We start from the raw sequence: 21,721 nt of genomic DNA, 5'->3' as shown, positions 1-21,721 counted from the left end.
CGTAAAAACTGTAAGTCATTCTAGTTAGACGTCTCCACTAGGCCTGGGCGTTTGGATAACCGAACCATTCGGTTCCAAGTATTTTGGTTCTGAGATTTAGGAATCATATTGGAACCAAATCAATATCGGTTCGGTTCTGGTTCGGTTCCTATTCGGTTCGGTTCGGTTCGGGTAATAAATTTTGGAACCGAATAGGAACCAAACTGTTTCGGATATTTTTGGAACCGAAAAAACAATAGAATTATAATGAAAAATTCAAATGCAATTATGCAAGTATGCAATGCAACATCACATATTAGTCATCATACCATTACAAATTCAAAAAATAGTTGAAACTTGGAAAGTATTAAGTCAAAAGACACCCAAAGTTTCAAAAATACCACAAACCACAAGTTTTAAAGACACCAAAAGAAGCTTTGTCTTTGATTTGCAATGATTCGAAAGAGAGAGTTGTTGTCTGCGGCGTCTCCTTCTTTGTGAAAGAGAGAACAAACTAGGGTTTCTCTTTAGGTTTCAGAGAAATATATACAGTAAGAGGCTAAGAGAGATATATGGTTGATTGTTAGGCTTGGGTAGCTAGGTTTATGTCTAGATGAGTTTGAGACTTTGGGTTATATAAATATAGGTTAATGTGCTATATTTTTTGGGTACCCGAATGGACATCGGTTCTTACCCGAACCGAACCGATACCCATGGTTTTGATTTAAGATCCAATCGATATTTTCACTAGAATCGGAACCGAACCGTACCCATCAATTTCGGTTCGGTTCGGTTCGGTTCTACGTGGATCCATATTTGTGTCCAGGCCTCTCCACAATAAATTATGGATATATTATTCTATAATTTCACATACGTAATTTTTACTGTAAATATTGTTGTTGATAAATCAAAAGAAGTGAACAGTGAATTTGTTTTTTCGTTTTTAAAGATTTCTTACGTAAAGAAATGAGTTACCTACTGCGGGACCTAATGCTAATAAACGAGAACAAGGGATCAGCATCAATAGCAGCCACAGATTCGCCATTAGAGACAGAGGCCATAGCTCTAAGGGAAAACCGACAAAAAAACCGAAAGTAAATGAAACTTTAAGACGGTCGTACAATTAGATACAAAATTATATGGACCAAAACCACATTCACTTTGTGTTAAACAGGTTGAGTGTGCGTACTAGCATTGATCGAGACTCATGCGATGGGAGGAGACAGTGGTGATGATGATCCCATAATTCACTTTGTGTTTGTTCATGGGGCTAGTCACGGAGCTTGGTGTTGGTATAAAATCATCACTCTTCTAGACGCGGCCGGATTCAAATCCTCCACTGTCGACCTCACCGGTGCTGGCATCAGTCTCACGGACTCTAACACCGTCTTCCACTCTGACCAATATAACCGTCCTCTCTTTTCTCTCTTGTCCGACCTTCCTCCTTTCCACAAAGTCATACTCGTCGGACATAGCATCGGTGGAGCAAGTGTCACCGAAGCCCTCTGCAAGTTCACTGACAAAATCTCCATGGCCATTTACATTACGGCTTCCATGGTTAAACCCGGATCCATCTCTTCTCCAGATCTTTTAAACGTGAGTGTGTCTCTTTTAATTACTAACTCACCTCTTATCTTTTAATTACAAACTCCAGTCAGTATTAAACTCTTGTGAGTATTTGATAGAAACTTGAGGGATATGAAGAAATATGTGACTACACATTTGGTGAAGGTACCGATAAGCCACCCACTGGCTTCATCATCAAGGAGGAGTTTAGATGCCATTATTACTATAACCAAAGCCCTCTTGAGGTTACTCTCTTAATCACACATCTATTATAGTATTAAAAATTTAAAATTGATGACAAAAAAAAAAAAAAAAAAATTAAAATTGAAGTACAAATAAGTTGTTACCCTTACTTTTACAGGGTATTTCACATAATGCCAATATATAAATGTGTATTAGACTCATAGGAGTGAACCCAAGATAATCTATACTATTAATTGGGAATCATTCTAACTTAAATAACCTTATAAAGTGTAAGATATTACAAAGATTGCCATTAGTTTTTAGTGTTTTTAAATAACTTCATTAAGAGTACAATAGTAATCACAAAATTAATATATTTAAATTAAAAATTGTTTAATTCTTTTAAATAATTATTAATTTCCAAAAAATTAAACTAACTTTTTCTCTCCTATTAATTATAAACGAAAATTTGAAATTAATTTTTAAAAAATTGTTAACCAATGAAAATTGAAAAACTACGATTTGATATCCCACTAAGATTTTATCTAAACCAATCGTAATAGACTATTCTATATCAAAAATAAAAAGAAAAATAATATCATTTTAATTCAAAATTAAAAACACTATCGTTTAAAAGATTTATCAATGGAGGACTTTAAGATTGAATTTAAAATTTCATAAGAAAATTAAATACAAATATTTTAAGATTCAATTTTGTTATAATATTTTCACAAATTTTAAAATATAAAACACAATTTTTTTCACAATTTCTAAAATAAGATATTAGATATTAACAACTATTTATATTTACTATGAAATAAACTCAAATAATAATAAATTTAAAGTAATTATCATTATAGCCTTCCACTACAAAAAAAACGCTTGAACACGTCACTTATTCAACATCACTTATGTAAATGGCGTAAAATTGAAAAATGGATGGATATTAATAACAGTTACTTAGAGTTAATTAACTTCACGTCAGCCCATGAGACGTTAGTTTTATAACTAACGCAAGCTTTTTTAAGTCACTAAAAACTGACGTAAACCATATACATAATTGACGCCACATGCCGTGTTTTTTTGTAGTGTTCGTTTAGAGCAAGTTTGATAAATATCTAAACAATAGATTGTATATATTAATTTCTAAATTATTTTGCGATTTATTTTTTGTTTTTCAACCGGATCTTCCTTAAATAAATCCCTAATATATTGCACACAGTTTTCAAATAATGTAAACTAATTATATATTTTGAATTCAAAACAAATTATGCAGCAATAGCATATCCCTTTTAGAGATGTATTTCAAATTTTTATTTTTAGTCCAAAAATCAAATTAATTATGATTAAACAATAAAAAGAAGAATATGCAATATTTAGCTAAGGAAAGAAAGATTAATAAATTTGATAAAATATATTCGTAACTTTAGCAACATATATATTAATCTGCAAAACTCACAGTATGTATTGTATGGTATTTAAAAGTAAGCAAACAAGAATTTGGAACATGATTTTAATGGAATAAAATGAGAATAGAAATTACGAGACGGGATAGCAGGAGAACATAAATTAAAAAATCAAACTAAATACACAGCTGGTATGAGTTCAGGTTATGAGCACTATATAAAATAAATTTGTTTACATATTGTACGTAAGTTTTCAGTTACACATATTCTATTTATGCCGGATACTGGACCGTCATATTTTTATTTCACGTATACGATACGGGTTATGGGACTAAGAATTTATGACATATACATGACGGGATAGGTTTCCCGTTCCAAAATAGCTACGCCTAGCTAATATACATGAAATATAACCAAACTCAAACCGAATCTATATCCTATTTAACACATATAATCAAACTATTAGAAATGTTTTGATTAGTTTAGAAAATAAAAAAAGTAACATCATTTAACTTTTGCAACTAAATTATATCTTAGTTTTATCTTAAATATAATTTCGCACGTACGTGTAGGTCAGGATCTTAAAATATAACTATGCACTAACGCAACTGAATTTCGTTCATTACTCTAATTTTATAATATTTATACTATTATAAAATTCACTAACACAACAAAATATTTTATATTTTTAAAATCTATATAAAAATATTTTTGCACGTAGGTGTGAATCTAGATCTAATACACTAAAATATATATCATAGAAACAACGAAATAATCTATATTGAATTAAAATTTGTTAGAATTTTTTTTAAAATATGAAACCCCGCACGTATGTGCGGGTCAAGATCTAGTGTTTTATAATTTACAAGCAAAAAAAAAGAAAAACATTACTAAGCTTTAACGGAACAAAAACTATAAATCTATTTGTACAATCTAAAACTGAATAAAAAAAAAGATATATAAATATTTGCTACAATATAAACGAAAACATTGACCTACAGTATATTGCGGGTGCGACTCTAATTTAATTATTATATGGTGAATAATTAAATGGTTATTGTAGGACATAACTCTATCATCTAAATTGTTGCGTCCTGCTCCTATGAGAGCCTTTCAAGATCTTGATAAGCTGCCTCCAAATCCCAAGGCCGAGTATGTTCCTGGAGTGTACATCAAGACTGCTAAGGACAATATAATTGATCCTATGCGTCAAGACCAAATGGTGGAGAATTGGCCAGTTTTTCAGAAGTATGTCTTGGAGGAGAGTGATCATTCTCCTTTCTTCTCTGTGCCAACTACCTTATTCGCTTATCTCCTTCATGCGGTTTCTTCTCTCCAAAGATAAACTTCAACTTCATGTTTTTGATTAATAATTTCTGTGTCCTTCGTACATTTCCCTCTCATAGCTAATAATTCAATGGGAGGAATGATTTGGGTAATAATATGATAATTTGTTTGGAAGAATGATTTTTTTTTTTTAGTAGTTTATGTTTAGTTTTATTTCTTTTGAGTTTAAATAAGCTTTACAAATGCACAAAACAGAGTGCATAACCCAACTTATATATATTTTAACAATTATATGCCAAATGAAATTGAGAAACAATAAACTTAAATTTCTGTTTATTATTTTATATAGTAGTAATGCATGAATTCAGGTTTATAAATATATGAACAGATTTATACGCGTCGGAGATGCAGATCTATGATGATTTTCTCTGATTGTGGTTGTTGAAAAAAGTTGTAGACGCGACGGGAAACTTCAAAAATTAAGCTATATGAAATTTCGAAATAGGAATGATTCACAGTTCTTTTAAGTTTTTCCCTTGGGTTAACCAGTTACTAGCTTCCTTAGGGTTTAATTTTCATCAATGGAGTTCAGATTCAGAGATGGTAAAGACAACTAACGTCGGAAGAATGTCCAATTGTCTGAGCGTTAGTTTTGTCTTTTAGCCCTCTCCATTAAAAAACATTTAAATTTATGATTTATGTTTTCCAAATTCTAGTTTGCGTATTTCTTTTCAAAAATTTAGTTTTTGCTTTAGAAATTTTTTCTTATGGGCCGATTGGTAACGACTGTTACTTTCGGCTGTAGAGACTTTCGCTGTAAAGACTTTGACTGTAGAAACTTTGACTGTAAAAACTTTAACTTTAGAGACTTTAGCTGTTAAAATGTGATTGATAACAACAAAACTGTAGAAACGGTGGCTATAAAATTGTGATTTTAAATAAAATAAATTACAGTGAATATAAATCCAAACTGTGATATAACAATGAAATTCACACAAAAAAATTTATGAAAAGTTTTTATACATTCATATTTCTCCATATTTGTATCAAATGTAATATTTGATGTTTTTTTATAAACATAAGTGGATTTTAAAAAAATAGAAAAAATTAATTGTAAATTAGTTAATACTTTTTAAAAATTAATTTTCTAAAGAATTTTATCAGAGGTTTTCATATATTGGGAAAAAGAAAATAAGGAAAACTATTAATTTGTATTCTTTTTAATTTTAAATTCAGGTTTACGTGGCTTTAGAAACAACTGAATTCAAAGAGTAAAAAAATTAAGGACTTTGGAGGCTTTAAAATTATTTAAAGCTAAAAATGTGTGATTGGGAAAAAACACTTAAAGACTTTAAAATTTTTCTAAAGCTTTAAAAGTGTTTACTTTAAAAATTTTTTAAAGCTTTAAAAGTGTTTACCAATCACCTCCTTAATATTAAGTTGAGATTAGGCAAATCAGTTTAAAATTATATATAAAATAATATTTAAATAGAATCCATGGTATCCTAGTTTGTGAATTAATTCCTTCTTACATATTTCATCTCGTGTTTTTTCCTATTTAAAATCATTCGCTCGAAATGGAGCAATGCTATTGTGGATTTTTGGTGAAAGACAATAGCAGAATATAAACAAAAATCCACTGGATTGTCTAGAAAAAGCCTAGTACTCAACTATCGAAAGGAAGGTTAGGCTTTCGAATTATGAAGGAATTTAACCATGCAATGCTTGCAAAATAGCTTTGGTGTCTTATCAGTCGAGTCCTCCGAGGGAGATACTACCGATATACTAACCCAATTTATCAAATTCCCGATAAAACTTTTATCATTTATCCCAAATATTTGCAATTGCATTACAACATAGATTTAATTATACCTGTTATTTGTAATTGTATAATTAATGTAATTTGCATATTTATAACTTCATATACAAAATAAGCTAATACACATATTTTGGTCTTTAAAACACATTAAATAAGATAAGTATAATCAATCCGTACTGTATAGTACGATCCATAATCAAGTAAGATATATATTTTTGGTATCCTAGTCATAAAATGAAATTATCATAGAAAAATAGACATTGATAAACTGGAAAATTCAGAACGAAAAACATGAATTAAATTATCATTTTACTTTCAGTTTGGTCAAAACAATAGTCTTATACTAAGAAACAAGATTCTTCGTTTATCAAAAAAAAGAAAAGAAACAAGATTCTTCATTTTATGAATTCTATATGTCTCCACAAGCAACAATCAGCTGGATTATATGGAGAAGTGGGATGCCACTAACGAATATTTACTTGGCCATTGGAATTTTAAAAGAGAAAAACGAAAAAGATATGTACAATATTTTGAAAATTACGAGTTACGTTATCTATTGACTATCATCTTAAATACTAAGTCAAATAAGTTGGGAAAACTATGAAAAGGCACTATGAAAAAGTCCCTTTAATTTACAATACATATTCCTTTTAATAATAACTAAAAATACAAATTAATATAGAGCTACCTTTGTAAACTCGTTATGTCCGACTTGGACAACCAATAGAGGACGGTTGTTTACATTAGAATGTTTGGTAGACAAACAGAAAAACAACTTCACTGCATGACGTTTATTTCTTACAATCTTACAATCTTAATTGAGTCAACTTAATTCGACATATTTAATATTCTCATATTTGATTATATGAATAGTAAAAAATTAATTGTAAAGCTTATTTAGATACATAGATAGAAATATTTTTCTATTTCATATTAATTGAACTTCCTAATTTATTCTTTAAATCAATGATATTTTTTTATAATATCTTACTAAACAAAAGTTTCTTTTTAAAATATACTTCAAAAATACTAATAAAGATATAATAATACATAACATGCCTTCTATGATTATTATATAAATTAAGGTTAGAAAGATTATTATATAAATCTGTATCCAAAGATTCTGAAGATTATTTTCTCAGTCATATTTTTATGTAAATATTAGTACTATAGTTTGACAAAAAAAAAGTAGTAAATAATAGTTTCTTCATTATAACAACCATAATGACATAAGCTTCAATAATTTATCCCTTTTTACTCCTTTTTCTTTATAATTTCTAAAATAATATACACACAGTCCCAGAATTGATCTCCAAACATACTCGCGAAAATTGATACTCAAAACTTAATTAATTTCATTTTTTTTTTTTTTAATAATTAATTTCTTTTTAAAAAAACAAAAACAAAAATGTTTTAACAAAAAAAAGTAAAATAAAATACAAATAAAGAAGTGAAAGCTCCGTTTCACAACGGCCATTTAGAGAGAAGCACGACATTATTTTTCAACGAAACTTCGCAACTGTTCCTCTTAATTCACACGCGCCGCTTGTTTATCTCTCACGCGCCACCGTCGTGTAAACCATAAAAAAATCTCAAATCTAAAAAACTCTTTCGTTTTCAACTTTTCCTTTTCTTCTTCCTTCTTTATCTTTCTCACTTCTCCTTTTTCCATCGTCCTATCATTTTCTCCTTCTTCTTCACCTCAAGATCTCAAAAACAAAAAGATAAATCAATCAAAACCTTAGGGTTTCTTCTAATTTATGTGTGTGATGATAAGACAATCATCATCGTCATGGGAGGAGTAACTTCATCAATCGCAGCAAAATTCGCTTTTTTCCCGCCATCACCACCGTCTTACGGATTTGTTTCCGACGTTGACCGATTATATATAACAGAAGTACCTCGCCGTGATGATGTTGATGTATTGAAGCTAAAGACTCGTCGTGGTAACGAGATTGTAGCTATTTATATTAAACATCCTAAAGCTAATGGTACGCTTTTGTATTCACATGGTAACGCTGCTGATTTGGGTCAAATGTTTGAGCTTTTCGTTGAGCTTAGTAATCGTCTCCGACTTAATCTCATGGGGTAAGTTTTTATCTTTATCTTTATCTCTGTTTTTTGTATAAAGCTTCGGTTTTTTTGGAGAAAGTTTTGGATTTTACATTCCAAATTTGACTAATTTGGGTCTTTTATGTATCTCTTTGATATTTTGTTAAATTGAATAAAAGATTTGGTTTTGGATTGGTCATTAACGACGGATGTGTCTTTAGGTAAGTGGTTAAATCTATTTAACTCTACTTTCTCTACCGGAGTTGGACTTGAGTTGCGTAGTAGGAATTTGCTATGGATAGGGTCTTGTCGATGTAAAACAAAAGAATGATTGGTCATTAATGATGTTTATATTCCTGGTATTGTTACAACATAATGACAAATGAAAGTCAGAGATTGATAGCCAGAATTTATTCATATAGTCTCCATCTAAGTTTTTTTCTTAATGTTTTGACATTTCTATTGAAATAGTTTTGACTTTTGTGATGCAAGCATTTTCACTACAACTGTTTTAGTCATACTTCTTCTCTGTTGTATAAGAAGAATTTGGACTCTGAGAATGCGATTTCGCATATCTTCATGCATACTTGCTTAGGCTTCAGTGTACTCAATATTAACTAATTTCTACATTGACTAGATCTCTGTGAAGACTTAAAATTGGTAACATTGCTTGTGTTTGCTACAAGTAGGAAAAGCTTCTCCACTTAAGTTGTTTTCTTGCAGTCGTTACGGTTTATAATCCAATGATGAGTAGGCGATAGTTCTTTAATCCGTTATTTGGTTTTTCCTTTTACAGATATGATTACTCTGGTTATGGTCAGTCTACTGGAAAGGTAGTATCATGAGCTTCTAACTTTTTATTTCAAAATAACTATATAAAAGTGTATCTAAACCGTCTTGTTAGAGAGTCCACAGATTGTTTTTGATTGGTTTAAGTTTGTTACTTGAATCAGGCAAGTGAATGTAATACATATGCTGATATAGATGCATCATATACCTGCCTTAAGGAACATTATGGTGTTAAAGATGATCAACTGATCTTATATGGTCAGTCTGTTGGTAGTGGACCAACGATTGATCTAGCTTCACGTACGCCTAATTTAAGAGGGGTGGTTTTGCACAGCCCTATTCTGTCTGGGATGAGAGTTTTGTATCCGGTTAAACGTACATATTGGTTTGACATTTACAAGGTAATTCATTTAACATTTCAGACATGTTTGTTCTGGTTTTCGTGTGTTCATGCTTACACGCCTAATTCCTTGTTTCAGAATATCGACAAGATCAGTGCAGTTACCTGTCCTGTCTTAGTAATCCATGTGAGTAAATGATCATTCCTCTTTCATTACCGTCTCTTTCGCTTTCCCTTCGATCTTCTCATTATTGGTGGAATCTTGTTGTCATCTATTGCCTCCACAGATTCTTGCAATGAATTAAAACTTGTAGGTTAATTGGACTATTTGACAAGAAAATGTTTGGTGAAACTCAAGTTGTTGAATTTATGAGATATTTATTGAATAGCCAACTTGAGTATTACTCCAATATGAATCAAATGATGATCTGTCTCGTCTTATGGCATTACTTTGGAACTAGTTTTCTCCCGGGAAACATGTATTAGTTGACGAAATCATCGTGTTGTGCCTTAAACATATTAGTGACATTAGTACTCTTAATTTAAATCACTGAGAGAATTTTAACTCTCTTGTTTGATCTGGTAGGGGACTGCAGATGAAGTGGTTGATTGTTCTCATGGAAAACAGCTTTGGGAACTTTCAAAAGAGAAGTATGAACCTTTATGGGTATCTGGAGGAGGACACTGCAATCTAGAACTCTATCCAGAGTTCATAAAACATCTGAAGAAATTCGTAATCTCTATCTCCAAACCCAAGGGACCAAGAAATGGTTCGAACAAGACTGCAACGACGGATACAACTAAAAACCAGAGTAAGCCTTCAGAGAACGGTCGTTCTGATACATTTCAACTTGGTTGCTGCCTCCCAGAAGTTTCTAGAAACAGTGTAGACAGTCAGCTGGAGAAATCTAAGAAGACTAGTAAACCCGAGAAGTCCCGAATGAGCATTGATAGGTTTAGAAGGAAAAAAGGTCTAGTCTGGTGACATAAAGCGGTCAGAACCATCACCAAAACAGGTTATTTGTAACTCCTGTTTCTGTAATCCATGTATTTTGTTTTCTCTCTGCGGCCACTAAATATGTTTCTGCATAAATTTATAACGTGTGTTTTGTTTTTTTCTCAGGCTTGTGTATGTATTTTCTGATAGAAACAGATCAAACTCAAAAGTCTTGATTTCATATTTGGTTGTAACTTTTTCATGGTACAAAAGCTGTAATGACTGACTAGTTTTACATTAATACCACCTGGTTACTTTTCCCGTAACAAGAAAACCCCGAGACCTGAACATAACCGAAAATCCGAGTACTAGACTTTAGATAATATAATGTGGTTTTATAGGATCGATCGAACATTCATATTCATACTTGTAAAGAATAATTTCCGCAGCCAGGCTTTGAACCCGGAATAAGCAAGATCAAAGAGATCATTAGAGCATACAGCTTGTGTGCTACAACGGATCTTTTGATATTATGAGAATATATACTATACATATAGATTTATATGAAGATTTTATTATAGACTTAATATTTTGTTTAACAGATTTTAGGGTAAATTTGCATTTATATTTTCGATTTTTTAAAAAAATATATTATGTTATTAGGATAAAGTTTTTGATAAAAAAATTTCATACAATCAATCTCAAATTAAAAAAAAAATTAACAAAAAAACTATTTCCGTTGTCGGCCTTTGAACCCGGGATGAGCAAGGATCAAACAGATCATTGGAGCATATAGCCTATGTGCTACAACGGATATTTTGATTGTATGTGAATTTATACTATAAATATAGATTTATGCGAAGATTTTATCGTAGACAATATTTTCCCTTTTTTTAATTTAATGTTAGGGTAAATTTGCATTTATATTTTTGATTTTTAAAAAAAAATATATTATGTTATTAGGATAAAGTTTTTGATAAAAAAAATTCATACAATCAATCTCCAATTAAAAGAAAAATTAACAAAAAAATAATTTCCGTTGCCGGGCTTTGAACCCGGGATGAGCAAGGATCAAACAAATCATTCGAGCATATAGCCTATGTGCTACAACGGATCTTTTAATTATATGTGAATTTATACTATACATATAGATTTATGCGAAGATTTTATGGTAGACATTATTTTCCCTTTTTTTTAATTTAATGTTAGGGTAAATTTGCATTTATATTTTCGATTTTTTTTAAAAATATATTATGTTATTAGGATAAAGTTTTTGATAAAAAAAAATTCATACAATCAATCTAAAATAAAAAAAAAATTAACAAAAAAATAATTTCTGTTGCTGGGCTTTGAACACGGGATGAGCAAGGATCAAACAGATCATTGGAGCATATAGCCTTTGTGCTATAACGGATCTTTTGATTGTATGTGAATTTATACTATACATATAGATTTATGTGAATATTTTATCGTAGACAATATTTTCCTTTTTTTTTTTAATTTAATGTTAGTGTAAATTTGCATTTATATTTTCGATTTTTTTAAAAATATATTATGTTATTAAATTCATACAATCAATCTACAATAACAAAAACAAATTAACAAAAACAAATTAACATCCGTTTCGATTTTTTTTTAAAAATATATTATGTTATTAGGATAAAGTTTTGATAAAAAAATTTAATACAATCAATCTACAATTAAAAAAAAAAATTAACAAAAATATTATTTCCGTTGCCGGGCTTTGAAACGGATGAGCAAGGATCAAACAGATCTTTGGAGCATATAGCCTATGTGCTACAACGGATCTTTTGATTGTATGTGAATTTATACTATACATATAGATTTATGCGAAGATTTTATCATAGACAATATTTTCCTTTTTTTTTAATTTAATGTTAGGGTAAATTTGCATTTATATTTTTGAATTTTTTTAAAAATATATCATGTTATTAGGATAAAGTTTTTGACAAAAAAAAATTCATACAATCAATCTCCAATTAAAAAAAAAATTAACAAAAAAAAATTTTCCGTTGCCGGGCTTTGAACCCGGAATGAGCAAGGATCAAACAGATCATTGGAGCATAGAGCCTATGTGCTACAACGGATCTTTTAATAATATGTGAATTTATACTATACATATAGATTTATCCGAAGATTTTATCGTAGACAATATTTTCCTCTTTTTTTAATTTAATGTTAGGGTAAATTTGCATTTATATTTTCGATTGTTTTGAAAAAATATATTATGTTATTAGGATAAAGTTTTTGATAAAAAAATTCATACAATCAATCTCCAATTAAAAAAAAAAATTTAACAAAAATATAATTTCAGTTGCCGGGCTTTGAACCCGGGATGAGCAAGGATCAAACAGATCATTGGAGCATATAGCCTATGTGCTACAACGGATCTTTTGATCGTATGTGAATTTATACAATACATATAGATTTATGCAAAGATTTTATTATAGACTTAATATATATATATATTTTTTTTAACTTAATGTTAAATTATATTAAAAAGAAAAATAATTGTTTTTACAACTAAAATGCTTCATGAGTTTGAAATGGAATTTGATAAAATTAAAATTTGAGAATCCTTAAAATACTTTGTGATTTAGACTCGAGGGAGTAGCCACCATTGGTATGCCTCATTATACCGCCTGTCTCCCATTTTTCGGATTGTTGAAATCCTGTTTCTCACTTGTTTATCTATCCAAGCCGTGATCAGAGCTCCCGAGTGTGGTGTGTCTCCATATCTTCGTCCATTCCGTTCTCTCCAAATTGTATGAGCTGTGGCTTTAAAAACATATCGAGTAATGTCGCTACTCGATCTTGTTGATGGTTAGTTTGATATTTTCCTATTGTGAAGATATCGAGTAATGTCGCTTCTCTCTCTCAAGGTGATTTTTCAAGCGATGGGCGCCTTTTGTATAACCGTTTTCTCCTTAGTACCCCCTGACTTAGAAACGAACTGACCCAGAGATCCATTCTCTAGAAATTCATAGCAAAAACCAAGCAGAGAATTGAGAAACAATGTTAACATGAGATGTTTGGCTCATGCTTGCGACTTCGTTGATAAAATCTTCACAATTTCACATTGAATCCTTCAATACTTTCACTGCAATATTACTATCATCGCGTAAATTCCCTTTATATACAGTTCCAAATCCTCCTCGTCCAACAACTTCTGTAAAAGATTTTGTAATTTTCTTAAATTTTCCATAAATTCCCTTTCTCAGGGTTACTAACGTAGAGAATTTTTCTTTCTTCTCTCCCAAAACAAGAATGCTTGAATCATCACCACAAACATAACTACTATTGACCTTGCAACTGAAATATACAAATAATCATTTCTTTATACAGTTCAAAACAATTTTCGAAACAATGACTTTAGTCAAACAAGACTAACCTGCAAAATTTAGAGGACCAATGAACAAGATTGCATACACAAGATTACATGAGATTCAAGATGTATACGTTCACGTTGTAGTATGGCAACTGATTCTTGATCCCGATACGTTCTTGCAGCAATCCTGTCTGGAAAATTGGAAGCCACAGCATCCACCTGAGGGTAAACATTCTTGACAAAATATCTCATTAATCATCTTCAGCTTCACTTTCCAAATTTGTCAAATTCAAAACTTTTTCCTCTGGAACAAAACTTGTATAGGAACTGTGACACTAAAACTCTCATCACAAAGTTTATGATAAGTAGAGTTTTGAATAACAGAGCCAAGACCTTTGTTAAAGTCCCAAGGAAATTGCGACAAGGGTCACAAGCGTAGAACACAATGAGGCTTTTGTAAGAAGGTAAATTCTGGAAGAGATCTGAGGGAAGGGTGACGGTAAAATTGCAAAATTGTGTTTTTCTTACCAATACAATAAAATCACGATTTTGGTGGGAAAATTATGGAATTGCCTTTTCCCGCCAAACGGTAAAATCGTAAAATTATTTTTTCCCACTAATACAATAAAATAACGATTTTAAAGGGAAAATTGCATTTTCCCGCCAAAACCGTAAAATCGGAAATTTGCGTTTTCCGTCAAAACCGTAAAAGTGTGTTTTCGCCAATACAATAAAATCACGATTTTGGTGGAAAATTTGTGGAATTGCGTTTTTCCGTCAAAACCGTAAAATCGAAGAATTGCATTTTCCCGCCAAAATCGTAAAATTGTGTATTCCAAAAAATTGTGGAATACTGTATATCCTTCAAAACCGCAAATAATTTAGTAAGAAATGATTTATTAAAATTTAAATATTTCATAAAAAATAGAAACTTACAAATATAAAATATAATAATTTGAAAATTATTTAGTTGTAATTGTAATTAAAATCATAAAAATATGATTAAAATGAAAATATGTCAATTGACTTAATTCTTGTAATTAGGCTGCCCATTGTCCATATGGTCAAGCCCATATTGTCCACAGACAAATCTGGTCTATATGCCGAATTAGACCATTTATTTTTTGGTCTGGAACATAGCCCGCCCGTGTGCATTTGGACTGGGCAAGCCCACGGGCGGCCCGCCCAATTGACAACTCTATCAAGGGGAGAAATGGAGAATGAAGCAAAGCAGAAAGGAACTGAGAAATCTTGTCTTGAAAGTCTAAGAATGTTGGATTTTTTTGTCTATATTGAGGACAGTATAGTTGTAGCCTGAGATCATAAGAGAGGTTGTGCTGAACCTTTTGTTGCACGTAAGTTCAAGAGAAGGGTTATCGCAGAACGCATTGCGGTTTTTTCCAGTGAAAGGAAAACCGGCGGTGATATTGCCACACTGAAACAGAGTTTCACATAACCCACTTGGTTCTTGCTGACTTAGAGCACAAGGAAGATGATAAAACAAGAACATCAAGATCAGACAGAACCCAGTTGTTGCCTTGTTGGGGATCCCATGAGATGTGTGAATACTTCAGCTGTGATTAGAAACCAAAGAATAAAAAAACAAAAAGTGAACTAAAAGAAAGTAAAGGATTGAATTTGTTGACTTTTCTTACAGATGTTGAAGATGGTTTCTTTGAAATCAATGATAGGTGCGTGGATCTGAATTGAATTCTTCATGTGATTGAACAAATTGATTTAATTTTTACATATCTTGTTTCTTCTGTTCTGTATTAATCTCAAACTTTTCTATTTGGAACTTTTTGTTTAGCTTATCATTTCACTCAAGGGTACATTCCAAAAACGATAAGTCACTTGAAGTCATTGGTTATTCCAAAAACCAACTTTTTCGAAAAAAAATCCTTAAGTGATAGCAAGAACAAGTTCTTGATCTCTCATAACATAAGCAAAGAAAGATGGTTTGTTTGGAAAGATAGTTTTCTTGTCATCTAACATAGTGCTATAGCCTATATGACGTATGCAGAATGGAATTGAGGCAGTTCGGAGAACTATGGAAAATCCAAGAAACTTGGAGCTCACCTAAATTTTCGATCCCACAAATTTAGGGAGTAAGACATGTAACTTGCGGACCAAGGATTATAGTGGTCCGTTTTTGAAATGAAACCAGTGAAACCTAAATAGAAAGATTTAGTGTGGGTGCTGACACTACAAGAAATATCTACATTATTAGCAAGAGATAAGAGCTATTATATGTCATTAATAGCGTTTTCATAAACGCTATCTTATGCCCCTGTTATGGTAGACCCCCTACATACGATAGCGTGTTTTCCGTATGTTATTATAGAGCATTCTACCATAGCATTAGGCAAACGCTTTGATATAACGACTTTTTTATATAAAAAAAATTATGTATTAAGTCATTTTTCGTGCTATTATAGGTACTTTCTACCATAGCGTTATTAAAATGCTTTAATTTTTTTATAGCACATTTTTATACGTTAATACATCATATGCAATTAAAATATATATATTTGAAATCCAATTACTTATATGCTACAAAACCAATTTATTAAAAGCATGTTTCTTTCCATAGATCATCAAAAGATACATAGTTTAGTATTCAACACCATTTAAAACAAGGTCTTAAACAAGAAAAGTATTGTAATTCATATGGACTAAACGAAGAACTCCATTGATTTGCTCTTTCTCTCCCTCCAAGAACTTAGGTTGATGTCCACACTTCACTGCCATCTCCAAATCCTCTATAGCTTGGTTCTTTTCTTTGTCGTTGGTTGTCTTTGTATAAGTAAAACAAGTAAGTTTTTCAAATGCTTCTACTAGATAATAACTATGTATAAAACCGTGAGGAAAGAGTGAAATATAGGAACCTGAGATCTCTTTTGCAGAAGCTGCAGCAACAAAAACAGTAGCATAGGAGAAGAGACAGAAGCTGCAGCAACAACAACAGTAGCATAGGACAAGAGAGCACAAACAGAAGCTTGGAGGCGAATCAAGTGCAACCTGAAAAATAACATGATCCGAGTAAGTAATTCAATCACACCTAATATATATACGGAGATCGAAACTGTTAGAGATAATGTTTAAACCATTTTGACAAGAATCAAGAAGAAGATTATATTTACTTACTTAGGCTGAATAAGTGACCAGAAAAAGACTGTCTTTTAACACCAAATCCAGTGAGATGGTCTTAACAAAGTTAGAGCTTAATGGACCATATGAAGTTAAGAGATAAAACCAAACCTGTTTCTTGCCCAATTATATTGTTGTACACCAGCAGAAGGAGCAAATTGGAGCAATAGAAAACCATCTTTTGACAACTTGAAAGCTCCAGACTGCAAAAAAAACAGAAATCAAATGGAAAACTCATACTTGAAAGCTTTCCTAATTTTTTGAGATAAATCGGTTACAAAAAGACAACATTTCTTACTTATAGTGATGAAAGATGTGTAATTTAGTTTTAGAAGAAACAAGATCACGTACCAGTTGATTTAGAATTTCCAAAATATTAAACTTATTCTCTTAAAAGATAAACAAGTTGAAAGCTACGAGAAATAATTCGACGAACCTGACTGAGGCAAAGGAAGAAACAAAGAAGGAGAGAACCTTGACTACGTCACTTCTAGAGACTCCAGGATTCCATCTCTCTCTGCTTCACAACTTACCAAAAGAAAATAATTTCGAAACAAATGTGATCTCACCATATATCCAACAAACAGCGGATACTAAACGCACATACTCCATTTCTCTAGCGTCAAAAGATTCATCCACCCTATAAGAAAGGCAAAACAACAACTATCCTATATCAATCTCCGATGAAACAAACATATGATTTTTCATGTAAGCTGCATTTGATTCAAAATCCAGTTAATAACAATAGCCTTTGCAGTAGCTTTTTTACACATATACCAAAAACTAAGACAAAGTAAGCTTAAAGTTTTGCTATATATCAAGAGGTAAGAATTCAGAACCTACACAAAAAAAAAAGAGATTGTTAATTAATCTCCAGAACTGAGATAAACAAACAAACAAAGACATTTTCTTAGTTCACAAATCTTACCATGAAAGAGTAGTTTATGGCCAGAGAAGAAGCAAGAGAACAAAAAGAGTGACAAAACAAAGTGGGTGCAAACAATGCAATCAAAGCAATGATTCAAATCATACATTTAGCTAGATCTTATCAAATGAGATAAGAAAAGATAAGCCAACTTAAAAACACACGATAGGTATGCTTCATCTTGTAAATAAACCAAAACCAACAAAACTATTTGCAGACACAAATCCAAAACCAACTTACATATGTGGCTACTAAAAACTATGTAATTCCTTTCAAGCAACAAACCCAAAAAAAAAAAGACTCCATCTTCAATGGTTGAATCGATGAAGAGGTAAGAGTAAGTAGTAGTACCTCAAGTTTGGAGCTTCATTACCTAAAGAACAAAAACGTATCTAAAGTCAAAATCAACAATGATGAGATGATTAAATCAACAAAAGGGACCAAAAGAAGAAATCCAAACCCCGTAATTACTACGACCATGTGTTCACTCTTTCTCAGTCTTCGTCTTCACAGTTCTCATATTCACAGTAATTGCCGTCACTTACCAACCACCAGATCCATGGCTTGAATCTGCTCCAGCTCTCACCAAACTCCTAACCGAAACCAAAAACGCAATTTTCAAAATCGGTGAAGATATGCTTCTTCTTCTCCGGTTTCAGCTCCGGCGGTGCAAGTTACGGAGGCGACGATTGAGAAATCCGAGTAGAGAATCGGGAATATGACGGTGAAGATGAGTTTAGGGTTCATAAGTTAAGAAATCTGAAATAGAAGTACCTTTACTGTGTTCCGTCGTGACGACGAGCTTCACTGTGGAGGCCGGCGACGAGCTTCACGCTATGTCTCAGATCCAACAAATCTCTTTCTTCGACTTGGGATTTTTTTTTTTTTTTGAGATATGTTTTATTTTGTGGTAAAGTGAAGGGTTTTAATTTTTGGACTTTGGCGTTTTAAGTTTTTGGATCTAAAACATATGGCGCTTTAAGTGAATTATTTCGCCTAAGTATTGGCGGAACGAGTGATTTTAGCTTTCTATTTGGTGATTTTCTATTTTAGCGTTGTTTCAGTGCTATTATATATAATTCAAATCAAAAATTTATCTTTCATAGCAGTTATGGAAAATGAGCTATCATCATGTGCTATCAATGTGGATATTTCTTTTAGTGTGAAATCCACCCTCGAGATTTGTACTTAGTTTTTATGGGCAAAGAGGGCTAGATATTCAATGAAACTCTGAGAATTGAATTGCTAAGAACGAATGGATTTTATCGATATGAATCAAGTGAGTATAGTGAAAAGTATGAGAATACAAGTGTGTGAAATATTAGGTCTTTGTGAGCCGGTAGGCGATGGTCTTCTCTAAGTTGCCTCCTCTCCTTATATATATAGGACCTCGAACTAGGTTATTAGCTCCGAAATCCTTGCCAACTCCCTCTGGATTCTAGGTCTGTCCCGAGATCTTTGTTGACCTGGTCCAGCTTCGTCATCAAGTTATTGTATGGGCCGATGGGCCAGGTCTGATGCGTAAGGCCCGTTTAGTGTTCTCGCTAATGGATTTCGAGCTCCAACACTTAGAAAACAAAACATTAATCTCGATATTATTCTAGCATGTTTCCATTATTACTGTTATTCCTTTATGTGTTAGATTCATATTAGGAAAGTTTACATTGCGTGGTGTTTAGCAATATGTTAATATTAAATACTATATATATGTATGTTCGCATCTTGTATCAAACACCAACAATATTATAGAACACATCAAATTATATTCTAGTAATATTAATTACCATCCAGTGCCCACAAGTGAAACAGCAAGGTTTGTTGACGTCAATTGTTTGTGATATTTTGCCCCGTTTCAATTATCTCCCTTGTTCATTGGTAATTCTAGGGTTTATCGTCTATGTATTTTATTTTGCTAGTCTAGGGTTTGTCTTTCACGAATCTATGGTTAGATTCGTTTGCGTTTGAAGTTTATAGAAGTAATATTTTTATCTGCTCCGATAGAATAATGAGCTAGTGTCCAGACGGTGTTGGGTTTTGTAGTTTTATTGTTTCTCTGTTTCTAGGGTTTTGATTTTGGAACCTTGTTTATAGTGTCTAATCCGAGTTTCGTTCCTCAAATCTGTGAATAATAATTAAAACTAGCACTAAACAGAATTTAATTTTGTTTGATTCTTCTTTCTTCGTTTTGTAGGATGATTTCCATCGAGGGGATGAGTATTCTTGATGCGATCTTTCACATCAAGAACGAAATAAACATTCTCCAGAAAGAAATCGATTCATCAGGCCACCTAGAAGCAAAAATCCCACTCATTATGGCTTTGGTCAGTGATGAAAAATCCAAGCTGCAACAAGAGCTCGATGATCAGGAAAACAAGGCGAGACAGATTTGCAAAGACCTCGGACTTTCTACTACGGAAGACTTCCCAATGCTTTGCGAGGTTCTCGGAATTTCTCCTACGAAAGAGTACCTAGCAGCAGTGTTCGAGCCATACATGTCTGCTTCTGTCTCTACTGATGTTCCTCAATCTCCTTGCGACTCAAAATTCCCTATAATTTAGTCTTCTTCTTGTTTTATTTTGCGCTTCATTATTGTTATCAAACAACTTCTTCAGATTTAATTAGTTTTGGACTGGAATAAAATAAAATTTACTCCAACATCATCATACAAAAATATAAATATTCCCAACAGTCAAAGAATCATACTTCTGAGTAAATTGAGCTTTCCTCCTCTGATGGCTGAGATGACTCTGCAATATTTTGTATTGGCATATGTAAAAGAGGCTTAGGAGGGGGATTAAGAGAATCCAAACTTCCTTCCATCATCTCTACAACTTTGTTCATTGATGGACGGTCTGATGGGCAGAACTGAATAGACCATAGACCCACCAAGATCATCTTTTTCGCTATATCTTTTTCCTCTTGGGTTAGTCCATCACCAAGAAGCCTTGCGTTATCAAAATTTTCAAGATCCTTGTATATCCAATCTGGGAAGTACGCCGAGCTATTGTTCGTCGTTTTGGACTCTTTCTTTGTTCCTTGCTCCGATCATCTCAAGAACCAACATTCCGTAACTGTACACATCCGACTTGTGAGATACATTCCCATAAACTCTTGAAAACAGTTCTGGAGCAATGTATCCTATAGTTCCTCTTGTATCAAGCAATGATAAGATGCTTTCTTGCTTCTCATAGAGCTTAGCGAGGCCAAAATCAGCAACTTTGGGTTTGAGATTTTCATCTAACAGTACATTCTGTGGTTTAATGTCAAAATGCACAATCCTTTTTTTGCAGCCATAGTGCAAGTATTCTATTCCCCGAGCAACGCCTAGCGCGATTCCATATAGTGTACTCACATCAAGATTCAACGACTGATCCAGAGACCCTTTCTCTACAAATTCATACACAATTGCTCTTTTGGATCCTTCATAGCAGAAACCAAGCAGAGTAACAATGTTAACATGAGATGTTTGGCTCATGCTTGCGACTTCGTTGATGAAATCTTCACAGTTTCCCTTTGAATCTTTCAAGACCTTCACAGAAACCTTACGACCATCGTAACTTCCCTTTATATACAGTTCCAAATTCTCCTCGTACGTCCAACTACTTCTGTAAATGATTTTGTAATTTTCTTCATTTCTCCATAACTATAACGTCTCGAGGTTACAAGCGCCTCGAGGTTCTGCTTTCTCAGAGCATTTGCTTTTCTTCTCTTCCAAATCAGGAATGCTAGAACCATCACCACAAGTATAAATAGATGGAACGCTGCAACTGAAAAATACAATAATAAAGTTAGTTATAATCCCCTCTGAAAGTTTAATACAAGTCGAAAACCGTAATTCTAACCTTTTCCAATTGTTATCAGTATGGAGCGAGTGCTGGGGATTATTTATGCAACAATTAAAGTACTGATGAACAACATTGCAAACAAAAAAGATCATGG

General features: G+C 32.2%; 3 protein-coding genes and 1 long non-coding RNA gene across 7 annotated transcripts; 2 read left to right on the top strand and 2 right to left on the bottom strand.

Moving 5' to 3' along the window:
• Positions 1 to 1,026: 1,026 nt before the first annotated feature.
• LOC9306929 (probable pheophorbidase) lies at positions 1,027 to 4,610 on the top strand. The gene is made up of 3 exons (XM_002870813.2): positions 1,027 to 1,575; positions 1,665 to 1,790; positions 4,198 to 4,610. The coding sequence occupies exons 1-3, from the start codon at positions 1,192 to 1,194 to the stop codon at positions 4,477 to 4,479; spliced, it is 792 nt and encodes a 263-aa protein (XP_002870859.1). The 5' UTR covers positions 1,027 to 1,191; the 3' UTR covers positions 4,480 to 4,610.
• A 3,104-nt stretch (positions 4,611 to 7,714) lies between these two features.
• LOC9306928 (protein ABHD17B) lies at positions 7,715 to 10,659 on the top strand. 2 transcript variants are annotated; one of them, XM_021019407.1, is made up of 5 exons: positions 7,715 to 8,328; positions 9,089 to 9,125; positions 9,246 to 9,482; positions 9,561 to 9,608; positions 10,018 to 10,116. In XM_021019407.1, the coding sequence occupies exons 1-5, from the start codon at positions 8,033 to 8,035 to the stop codon at positions 10,114 to 10,116; spliced, it is 717 nt and encodes a 238-aa protein (XP_020875066.1). In that variant the 5' UTR covers positions 7,715 to 8,032. The 2 variants fall into 2 exon arrangements, with proteins under 2 accessions (XP_020875066.1, XP_020875065.1); XM_021019406.1 differs by having other exon boundaries at positions 7,725 to 8,328; positions 10,008 to 10,659.
• A 5,594-nt stretch (positions 10,660 to 16,253) lies between these two features.
• On the bottom strand, positions 16,254 to 18,693 carry LOC110226053. Of its 3 annotated transcripts, none has more exons than XR_002330184.1 (7): positions 18,557 to 18,693; positions 18,243 to 18,375; positions 18,134 to 18,155; positions 17,332 to 17,497; positions 16,969 to 17,060; positions 16,596 to 16,728; positions 16,254 to 16,503 (listed from the first exon to the last, which is right to left on the bottom strand). It is a non-coding gene; the product is annotated as an uncharacterized LOC110226053 (long non-coding RNA). The 3 variants fall into 3 exon arrangements; XR_002330183.1 differs by having other exon boundaries at positions 17,294 to 17,497; positions 18,260 to 18,375; XR_002330182.1 differs by having other exon boundaries at positions 17,294 to 17,497; positions 18,557 to 18,692.
• A 1,648-nt stretch (positions 18,694 to 20,341) lies between these two features.
• Positions 20,342 to 21,643, bottom strand: LOC110226456 (LEAF RUST 10 DISEASE-RESISTANCE LOCUS RECEPTOR-LIKE PROTEIN KINASE-like 2.2). The gene is given in 4 exon segments (XM_021018222.1): positions 20,342 to 20,791; positions 20,793 to 21,336; positions 21,338 to 21,375; positions 21,377 to 21,643. Coding segments are annotated over 4 exon segments (1,035 nt in total). The 5' UTR covers positions 21,518 to 21,643; the 3' UTR covers positions 20,342 to 20,479.
• Positions 21,644 to 21,721: the final 78 nt, after the last annotated feature.

This window comes from Arabidopsis lyrata (genome assembly GCF_000004255.2).
Source record: "Arabidopsis lyrata subsp. lyrata unplaced genomic scaffold ARALYscaffold_7, whole genome shotgun sequence".
In the NCBI taxonomy this organism is placed as follows: Eukaryota; Viridiplantae; Streptophyta; class Magnoliopsida; order Brassicales; family Brassicaceae; genus Arabidopsis; species Arabidopsis lyrata.
The sequence above is the reverse complement of the archived record's forward strand: the minus strand, read 5'-3'. Positions and strand labels throughout refer to the sequence as shown.